The sequence below is a fragment of the Octopus bimaculoides genome, chromosome 17, assembly GCF_001194135.2.
Source record: "Octopus bimaculoides isolate UCB-OBI-ISO-001 chromosome 17, ASM119413v2, whole genome shotgun sequence".
NCBI lineage: Eukaryota > Metazoa > Mollusca > Cephalopoda > Octopoda > Octopodidae > Octopus > Octopus bimaculoides.
Window position 1 is genome coordinate 31852117 of NC_068997.1, and position 11909 is coordinate 31864025.

The 11909-nt window shown below is 33.4% G+C and overlaps 1 protein-coding gene across 1 annotated transcript in view; it reads right to left on the bottom strand.

The window, feature by feature from the left end:
* The window catches only part of LOC128249716 (uncharacterized), a 113915-nt gene that overhangs the window by 40860 nt on the left and 61146 nt on the right, over positions 1-11909 (bottom strand). The window contains exons 11-14 of the mRNA XM_052974148.1: positions 10146-10377; positions 9288-9407; positions 1812-1979; positions 1105-1208 (exon numbers count right to left, since the gene is read on the bottom strand). Of these exons, the coding sequence (XP_052830108.1) occupies positions 1105-1208; positions 1812-1979; positions 9288-9407; positions 10146-10377 (624 nt within the window). The remainder of the gene's footprint in view (positions 1-1104; positions 1209-1811; positions 1980-9287; positions 9408-10145; positions 10378-11909) is intronic.

Consider the following 11909-nt stretch of genomic DNA (forward strand, 5'->3'; position numbering starts at 1 on the left):
TATATATATATATATATATATATATATATATATGCACACACAATATACACATACATACACCAGGCTCAATCTGCCAGATCAGATTGAGCCTGGTGCAGCCTTCTGGCTCACCAGTCCTCAGTCAAACCGTCCAACCCATGCCAGCATAGAAAGTAGACGTTAAATGATGACGATGATGATGATAACACATACACATACACACACAAAGATATATATATGTCATTGGATGCTCAAAATGAGGAGTTGATAGACAGCCAACAACTGGTGAAGGGTCCTTTCTCTGCGTTTATTTGTCCTATTCTCCATTTTTTCTCATTGTTTATCTATTTAACCCATTTGTTTACGTATTTCATGTTGTTTGGACCGTTGGTGATGTCCTGTACCCATATATGCATGTATGTGTATGTATGTATGTATATATATATATATACATATATACGACGGACTTCTTTCAGTTTCTGTCTACCAAATCCACTCACAAGGCTTTGGTCGGCCCGAGGCTATAGTAGAAGACACTTGCCCAAGGTGCCACACAGTGGGACTGATCCCGGAACCATGTGGTTGGTAAGCAAGCTACTTACTACACAGCCACTCCTACGCCTATATATATATATATATATATATGTATACACACACACACACACACACACACACACTGAAGAAAATCTGTGTGGTAAGAAGTTCACTCTGCAACATGTGTTTCATTGTATTGCACCTTGCTATAGCTTAAATTGATCAATATCTTGTGAGCAGAATTTGGTAGATGGAAACTGTATATGTCACAATGATGAGATCGAAGAGATAGCCATTCTTCAAGATAGGATTTACAGTTACCTGTTTCTATACTTCTGGATAAATTTTCACTAGTGGGGAAAAGTCTGAAGAGTTTGAAGAGAGTAGGAACCACTTCAATGCATTATTTATATTAAACTGTTTTCTATTGTGAGAGTGTGTATGTGTGTGTGTGTTTATTAGAGGTCTGAAAATTTTTGTCTCATTAGTGAATAAGGAGAGACGGATATGCATGTGTAAGTGAGCTGCTTAGAAATCTATTTAGCTTAAGGAAAAATACATAGATTCAATAAGATTTAATGAAAATCTTACCTTTCAAATTTTTCTAATAATTCCTTGAAATGAACTTTCATGGTCTGCTTTTTCTCTTCTTCCTGAATATGTGGACATATCTCTTTTATGTTTGACATAAGTTTCTACAAGTATGCAAAAATATTTTTTAAAGAAAAGAGTTTTAGAAGATAAATTTTCTCCCCCAAGTAAGCATTACAGAAAATGAAACATCAATTGGTACAACCTACTATTCTCTAAAAATGCAACACCATATGTAATTATGATTCAGACTTTAGTTACTATTTATGAAAGCATTGAAATTTTCATCTGAGTGGGGTCGTTTTGATTAGCTGATCAAGATGATCAGATATGTATGCATATTTATATGTGCATATACATGTGTGCGTGCGTGTGTGTGTCGAGAGAGAGAGAGAGATACATACACACCCCTATACATAAAGATAAATAGATAGACAGACAGACAAACAAAGAGGCACATGGGACAGAGAGGCAGGCAAGCAGACAGACAGGCAGGCAGGCAGGCAGGCAGGCAAACAGACAGGCAGATAGATATAGCTCCAAGTTATATTTTAGTTTATTTATTTTTAACTAGACATACATAAATGTAGCGTTGCAAGTGTACATATATTCCAACAAACATATGTTTACATATGATGCGCACATATCTGGGATCCGAAATATTCCACTACACACAAACACAAATAGTATTAACAATCAATAAATACCTGAACGTTGTTCAGCAGTCCATGAATCCATAAGATCCGACTTATTTCTGGTGAGAAGTTCCAATGCCTATATGGTGACTTGTGCTGATCATTGAACATAGCTTCTAAATGTAAGATTTGTTTCCAGAAATCATCTACAAGGTCGCTCACTATTCCATTGATGTTTCTCTAAAGATTGAACATACAAACCAACAATATTAAATTCATATTAGTCAGAGAAATATAGGTTACAAACAGAGAAGCAAGTTCATGCAAGTGGTTGAATTGTTATCAATTTTGTAAAAATTACAACTTGTTAAATTGTTAAACAAGTATAGCAATTTGCATGTCCTACTTACAGCAGATACATCATTGAAAGTTTAATTAACTGTGTCCTGAGATAGTATCTCTTTTAGATGTAATGATAAAAGGATAAAGATTCTTCCTGAGTTATATAGACTCACAGGACTAGTTTCCCAATTTTTGTGGCGTATATATTCCCAATCAGGAAGGGATGCCAGTCCATTGCAGGATTATTCATTTTCTCTAACTAAGTGGACTGGAGCAATGTGAAATGAAGTATTTTGCTCAAGCTCACAACATGTTTCCTGGTCCAGGAATTAAAACCACAATCGTGCAACCATGACTCCAACATGCTAATCACTAAGCCACGTACCTCTACTTATCAATGTACAGTGTTAAAAACAGAGAAATATATCAGTAGCAGTCAAAAATTATCCAGCAGCAATGACAGCATTGCTAAACATGCATTTCTGTCTTTTTTCAGTAGCATGTATCACTAGCAACTGCATGCTAAGACAAAATCCACCATTACTGATATAGTAAAACAGTAACTGAAAAATCACAGGCTGAATAAAAATTTATGTGAAACAAAAGCAGTATTAGTTTAAAATAGCAATGTGTATCATACTTAAAGCAGATACATTATGGAAAGCCTAATTAAATGTGGTATTCATCTTGACAAATACCACAGTTAACTGGGCTTTCAATAATGTATCTACTTTAAATATGATATTGCTTTAAACTAATATTGCTTTTGTTGCACGTAAGGAATTAAGCTAGTATTTTTTGTTGTTTATTTTAGTGTTGTTTATTCCCAAAGTGTTTATCATAATCTGCATTATCCAACATGCTAGGAGGATTAGTATGATAGGATGTGTTTTAAGGGAGATTTGGTTGCCATTTCTTGCAGATTTCCAAGTATGGGTTCCCTCACTAGTGTGTTATCAAGCTGATACTTCATAAATACATAATTAAAAACCTCCAAGGCAATTACAGAGAATTCAAAATAGGAAGATGTACTAAGTCTTATTGTATTGGTAGAAATGTGTCTCAACTTGTATGCTGTCAACACTTGATGTACTGTGAGAAACAACCCGAATATACATTATTTACATTTGATGGATACTAGTCATCTTGTTTGTTGTTAACACAACATTTTGGCTGATAAACATTACAGCCTTCATCGGGTGTCTTGGGGAAATTTCGAATCTGGGTTCTCATTCCGAAGGTATTTTTCCCCAAGACACCTGATGAAGGCCGGAGGATATATCAGCTGAAACGTGTTAACAACAAACAAGATGAGGACAAATATCTGTCAAATGTAAATAATGTACATAATTCCTCATCTCTTAAATATAGAACTGTAGAACCTGAATATATTTCACTTGCAAAGCAACAGATTAGCTAAGAGGACAAGCCTCTTTTCCAGTTACTTAATGGCATTATTGGACCTAAAGAGCAATTTGGTCTAGACACAAGTGTGATCTAGACATGTGAACATTATTTCTAGGTATATATGTGTAGCAGATGAAAAATAAACTTCCTTTTGGATAGAATGCCAGTCTATTTCATGTATCTGTGCACAAGGAATAAATGGAGACACACACAGAATAAAGTAAGCAGAGTTAAATTTCTACAAGAGAATTGTCCAATGCTTTGGAGTTCATTTTGGTGCAAACAGCTAGACTATGTGACTAGTTTTAGAATAACTTACTCCCAGTAATTGCAGAACCCCTGAAAAATACCATGAACACTAAGCCATTAAACAAATAATTAAATAAACAGGTGCCTCTACATAGTTACTTGGCTTTCTAGAAATATCAGCCAAGTTCCCTGAAATCTCTACTGAGTTAAAGAAATTGCATATTGGACAACTTTTTCCTAGATATACACTTTAGTTTTAGAGTTCAGGTACGACCATGGGTAGAGTGAATTCTTCAATATGATCCTTTTCTCTGCTAGACAAATTCTGCACCTCATGTTGCCATTGAGGTAAAGCATGCACTTTTCCACTAATCTCCAGTTGATACAATATTGTGCAGAATTTTCTTTCATTTGCTACCAAAGTTGGGACACTAGGTCACTCCAGAATTCGAAAAGATGATTTGTGACTGTTGAGTCTGGCCTTCAAAGGAACTCTTTGTTGCACCCACATATTTCTGTACTTGTGTCACCCAACTAGTATTCTTTAATACTACTTCTGCCTTACACATGACTGCTTCTAGGAAGCATGTAGCATTGGCCCTGCAGGAGCAGCTTGCCTCTCTGATTTAGGTCTATTTATTACAATTTACCTTATATTAGGTGTGCAGCTAAAGGAGACCCTCAAAATATACCTATTAGAAATTTCCCTATACTTATGTGTTTATGGAAAAATATTATCTACTAATTTAAGGAAGACCCTATCATAATCAACATGAATGGAGGACAAGGACTAAAAGAGACCAATCTAAGGCACATAACTCCAATTGACTTAAGAAACACATTTTTGTTTTACTGCAACATTTTCAACCCATAAGTTTCGTTGTTTTTTGTTTATTTCTTGTTATTTTGTTTCTTCTTTTTACATTTTTAAGGCTCATAAACTGAATGTGGCAGTTTCAGGCCTCCAGTAATAAAAGGCCCAAAAGCTATACTCTTTTAATTAGTTATGTCTGATGACTGGTGATTGATGACTTACCTTCCCACACGTCAATGATTTTTCAACCAGAAACTATTTGGTAACAAGACTTGGTTGTTGTGAAACTAAAGCTTTAACAGTATATAAGTAATGTGTGTATGCATGTGTGTGTGTGTGTAATTTTTTGCTACAATATTGTTACAGCATTTTATGTTTTAGACTCATAAATGCTTAAAACAATGGATTTTGAAATTGCTGCAATAATTCTTTTGTGAAATATACAAGGATTGTGACAAAAATCACAAAAAGAATTTATTGATTTGATTAAGGCTTTAGAAAAAATACTAAATTATTCAATCGTTCCACAAATGTTTTAGCCAAATACAAAATATTCATTACTACTCTAAGATGATTGATTGATTGGATAGAGAGATAGAAAGAGAGAGAGAGAGCTACACTACATAGGATAAGGTGGGTGTTTCACTGTTTACTTACCTTTTATCTGTTTCAGTCATTAGACAGTGGCCATGTTGGGGCACTACCTTGAAGAACTTTTAGTCAAATGATTCGACCCCACTACTTATTAATTTAAAGCCTGGTACATATTCTATCATTCTCTTTTTACCAAACCATTAAGTTACAGGGACATAAATAAACCAACACCAGTTGTTAAGACACACACACACACATACATACATATGATGGGCTTCTTTTAGTTTCTGCCTACCAAATCTACTCACAAAGCTATTGTCAGCCCAAGGCAATAGTAAAAAGCATTTGCCCAAGGCACCACACAGTGAAATTGAACCCAGAACCATGTGGTTGAGAAGCAAGCCTCTTACCATACAGCCATGCTTGTGCCTATGTTCTTCATTCAATTCTTGCCCAAATTACTTTCACCCATTGATTGATAACATTTCTGATACACATTTAAAAAAAATGAAACATTTCCAAGTTTTGCATTTTGTAGCCTGCAATATCTATTTATTTATTGTTGTTCTTATTGTTGCTGTTGTTGTTTTTGTGTTGTTCCAAGCCTTTTTGACATTTTGTAACTTGACAATTTTTTGAAGTTCAGAAATTTATGAATGTCAGATACAAAAATTAATTCGTTTTGTCCTTTGATATAATGGAGGCTGTCTTTCGCTGGAGATATTGATTGAAAATCAATTACCATATTGGTAATATTGCTTCTTCAATGATATTGACCTTTAAGGCCTCTCTGGAACAATTTTAAGGGGAAAAAGTTTATACAAGCAGGCATGAATGTAAATATATATGTATGTATTGTATGCATGTATGTATGTGTGTATATGATGTTAGTGGTTCTAAATAAAGAGTCTTGTAAATTCCAATTTCTTTTTCTTATGTTTCATAAACTCTACCAATACAAAGGAATTCCTGAAGTAAATCCAGTGGCATATATTTCCATACTGCTATTGACATCAGATAGCTGAATACTGTGAACAGGCTTTAAATAGCATGCTACAAGGTTTGTACCCAAATATAAAATTATTACTATATATGTGTATATATATATATGTGTATATATATATATATATATATGTATATATATATATATATATATATATATATATATATACATATATGTGTGTGTGTATGTGCACATGTGTATGTCATTATTCAGTTTTATTTCAAGATTTCTTGCCATTAGAGAAAGAACCAGTCTCTAACCTAAATCCAACGCTCTTTCTTTGGAATTTCAACATCATCAGGGTATTTTTGTATGTATATATGTGTGTGTGCAGATTTGTATATTTTGTTTTATGTATGTATTCTCATGCATACACTTGCATGTACATATATTCTCATGCATAGACATACTCATATATACTTAAATAATATGCATGTATGTATGTATTCAAAGACAATTCAATCAACAATTACATAGCTAACACCCAACTTTCAGCTATTTATGAGACTGCCATTATGCAAGGATTCTAACCCTCCCCCACCACCTCTGACTTTAACACAATTAATTAGTTTTAAAAGGATTTTTTTGTTTATGTTTGTATTTCTGAAATATTTATGAATATTTTAAAATTTCTATTGATTGATTCAATATTTTCCATGGATCTGTAACCCTTTAGCACTGAAACTGGCCATATCCAACCAAAATATTCTTCCCGCTTTAGGTTCAAACCTTCCAGATCCAGCCTCTCATACATACCCTACAATGTCATTCTAAAAGTAAACAATCACATCATTGAAGTCTCAAAGTTATAAGATAGTTCATTATTAATTCAAGGCAATACGAATTAATAAGCATTACATTTGACAAAATAACCTGAATGATAAAGGGTGAACATTATTTTTTGATACAGTAAAAACAAGACCCCACTGATATTTTTCAAGAACCTATTTAAATAGTTAATTACTTATTTTAATTATAAGTTCAATGGATAAATATTTATATAGGGTGTACACTCCTGAAACATTTCCCCATCAGATTTTTTTCCTATCAACTTATCTTTCCTTTTATGATAACAAGTTAATTATTATTAATTTAAATCTATTGTGGCTGTTACATCTAATATGCCTTTTTATTATAAACACAAGGCCTGAAATTTTTTGAGACTACTTAATTACATTTGCCCCATTGCACAACTGGTACTCATTTCATTATCCTTGAAAAGATGAAAGGCAAAATTGACTTGGGTGGAATTTGAACTCAGAATGTAAAACTGAATGAAATGCCACTTAGTATTTTGTCCAGCATGATAGTGATTCCACCATCTCATCAATAATAATAAAAATAGCAATAATAATCCTTTCTATTATAAGCACAAGGCCTGAAATGTTTGTTGGAGGAGGGGGTTAGTTGATTTCATTGACCCCAGTACTCAACAGGTACTTATTTCATCAATCCAGAAAGGATGACAAGCAAAGTCAATCATAGTGGAATTTGAACTCGGAATATAAAGATGGACAAAATACTGTGATGCATTTTGCCCAGCATGCTAATGGTTCTGCCTGCTCACCCCTGAAACCATAGAAAAAATTGAGTTTTGAGTTGCTAGAGCACCCTACACACAGTTCAGATCTTGCTCCTTCTGATTATCATTCCTTGGACTACTCAAACATCCTTTATGAGGTCATTGATTTGCTATGGACAGAGAAGCATTGAAAGCCAGCTAAAAACCTTCTTCTCCAATAGAATAAGCAAGCTTGTGGACTGCTGGAAGAATGCATTGAAAAGCAAGGAGATTATGTTGGGAAATGATGTAATTGTTCAACCTCTGTTTTTGCTTTAAAAAATTATAGAAACAAGAGGGTGTATAATTTTTGACTTACCCTCATTGAAATAGCAACCGAATCATATTCTAGCATTTTTAAAAAAGGAGAAGGCAACATTGGATAATGCAGTCTGAGATAAACTATGTCTATAAAGATGAAATAATCATGCAAGAATGTTTTCGATCATAGGTCAAATTGCAGAGGTCAATGTCAACCAACATCAGTTATAGTAGGCAGGTCATCTAATAAGAATTGGCAATATTTCAGTACCACACACACATTTATAATTTACAGCTTAAATTTGATAGATAATACTCTCTTTTTAACTCTTTTACTTGTTTCAGTCATTTGACTGTGGCCATACTGGAGCACCGCCTTTAGTCAAGCAAGTCGACCCCAGGACTTATTCTTTGTAAGTCTAGTACTTATTCTATTGGTCTCTTTTGCCGAACCGCTAAGTTACGGGGATGTAAACACACCAGCATCAGTTCCAAGCGATGTTGCAGGGACAAACACAGACACACAAACATATACACACACACATACATATATATATATATATATATATATATATATATATATATATACACACATGCATATATACGACAGAGTTTTTTCAGTTTCCATCTACCAAATCCACTCACAAGGCTTTGGTCAGCCCGAAGCTATAGTAGAAGACACTTGCCCAAGATGCCACGCAGTGGGATTGAACCCAGAACCATCTGGTTGGTAAGCAAGCTATGTACCACACAGCCACTCCAAGCATATCAAAATCATCTTCAAAAAATACAATTTAAATAGATGCAGCTGGATTCTATAGTTCCAGTTGCAGTGTCTAGGAATTCTTTTATTGAAATGGCATCCGGCATGTGATATGGATTCACCAGCCCACATGACAATCCTACCTTTAATCTATTTCAGTGGTTCTCAACTGGGCTCCACATAAGATTTTGTTGTTAAAATTTATCTACAATAAATTGACAATACTTCTACAATACATAAAATATATTAACAATTTTATTATAAAATTCCTAACAATATTTAATTATAAAAATATATGATTTTTTTTTTAATCAAAGGGTTCTATAGATGAAAAATGGTTGAGAAACACCTGTCTCATCTAAAAGGGCTTAGAATTAATTCTGTGAAGTATTCAACTAAAGAGTCATCGAAAGACAAATCAATTACAATATTTCTTCATAAGGAATTTGTAAATTGGAACCAATAGAATTTAAATACACTAATGAAAAAAAAAATCACAAAAACTCTCCAAAATTCTCAATACAACAAATATCTAAATTTTAATATTTACCTACCTTTACTTGTGTTTGTTTTATGGTGGAGTGAAATATTTGAAGCAAACGCATTTGTGAATGAGGAGAATGGCATTCTGTGAGAGATTTCAGTAGAATCCCAGAAAGTTGAACTTCAAGACTCTGTAATGAAAGCAAAGAGAATAAAATAAACAAATAATTTAAACGCTTCATGAAATATTTGGTATTATGGTTTTAAAAGATTCCAATTTATTACAAATATTTGTCTTTAAAACAGGTTCTTAGTTTTATCTCTAAATTGGAGGCAAAGGCCCTCAAATGTCAGACCATGCATCTGTATGTAAAAGACTGGCATTTGCAGTCTCCCCATTCTTTATACCACTATTGTTGTCCAAGAGAAAGATCACTGATATAGGGTTAATACAGTTTGGTACCAGTGTTAAATTTCCTTTACTTCATACTCTTAAAAACAGTAAGAACTATATTGGTTAATGTAGTTCTGGATACACTGTTTTATGACAAAAAAAAATAAACAACAAAACAACAAAACAACATGTTTGGATAAAAAAATCAAGATGAGAAGGTCACTGTTGGAATGCATTGTGCCAAAAATCTGCTTCCTTTAGCATTAAAACTGGCCATATCTGGTCAAAATATTCTACCTGTTTTATGTTCAAAGTAGCTAGATGTGACTTTTCACACCAACCCTACAATATCATTCAAAAATTTAACAGTTACCTCATCAAAATCTCAAAGCTACAAGATAATGCATGATTAATTCAAAACAATGTGAATGAATAAGCATTGCTTTTGACAGAATAATGTGAATGCTAAAGGGTTAAGGGCTACTATGGAGCAACTCTTCTTTTCTTTACTGATTCTTTTCTCACTACATCTTACCTTCGAAACTGAACGTAGTTTGTAAAAGTTCGCTTCAAATGGCTGAATCTCTTTTACATTCATCAGATTAGGTATTGAAGTCCAAAAAACTTGGATGCTCTCAGAATATTTGATGGAAATCTCTTTGATAATCCTATCAGTACAAGCATCTCCAATACCACCAATTTCTGCAACTGCTGAAAGTTCTTTGAAGTGTTGGTCAGTTTCAATCAATTCCTGGACATCATTACATCTAGAAAGACAGAGAAAACTGAAACATTCAAAATACATCTTTATATAATACCAAATACTCAGTTTTTAGAAATTATTATCTCCATCTTCTGGCACATTTTCTGATCCATTCCCTACATCTATATACAGTTTGATGGAGATTTATGGGTAGAATTCTGCTTTAAGTACACTGTATAACTCCTCATAATTTACATTATTTGCATTTGACAGATATTTGTCCACATCTTGTTTGTTGTTAACAACAAAGATGAGAACAAATATCTGTCAAATGTAAATAATGTAAATAATCTTTTAATAATGTAAATAATTCCTCATCTCCTAAATATAGAACTGTAACTCCTCATAACTTTTTCTTATTTTTTGGAATATTCAGAAAATTTTTGCAAATTTGTGATCTACACACAGGAATTCATATGCTTATGCAAAAACCAAAAGAATTTTTGATGCATGATTTAAGGACTATTTAGCTGTTACTCTTAGCATATCTCACAATCACTTCATACCTTCCTAATTTGTTTGTCAGTCTGGCATATTAATGTTTTCCAATATCTTTCTTCCCATAAACACATTTAATTGTTGGGATTTAAGCCAAAAATTCAGTATTTTAAACAGTAATTTTTTGAAAAATTGAAAAGCAGTTTAAAAATATTTTTTTTAAATTTCTAAGGATTAAAATTTTTTTCTTTTATCATAGTCATGTGAATTCCCATGCGTAGAACACAGATACACAAAAAGTTTCTGAAAATTCTGAAAAATAAAAAAGTTATGAAGGGCTATTCGGTGTGCTTAAAGCAGAATTCTGCCAATTTATGTCTCTCCCTCTTAATCTCAATTTATTAATCAGATTTACTAAAAATTTACATCCTCATCATTTTACTGTTTTATCTATTATTCTAGCATGAATCAATGGTATAGTACTCTTCTTGCTATTCCTTGCCACATCTTCTTTTCTTGGGAGTCTCTCAGGTCTGAGAAAGGCAATTCTGCAATTTCTTACTGAACAGCCTGCACAGATGATGTTTTTAATGATGAAATGTTTCTGCTGTACATGAATTCACTTCCTCCATCAAATCGACATTACCTGAACAGGTGCATGGTGTACCACATATAAAGCGTTGAAGAGATTGCAGAGCAACGTGAGATGAAGTGTTTTGCTCAAGAACACAGTGCACCACCCAATCAGAGACTCAAAACCATGATCTCGCAATTCTTGCTATTAAACTTTCACTGTAACCACTAATTACATCACTGAAATTATGAAAATTATCTACTGACCAGTTTATCTTTTATCTGTTTCAGCCATCAGACTGCAGCCATGCTGGGGCACCACCTTGAAGGAATTTTAGTCAAATCAATTGATCCCAGTACTCATTTCTCTTAAAGCCTGGTACTTATTCTATTAGTCTCTTTTGCTGAACCACTAAGTTATGGTGATGCAAACAAACCAACACTTCTTGTCAAGCAGTGGTGGGGGACAGACACAAAGATGCAACACAGACATATATATATATATATATATATATATATATATCA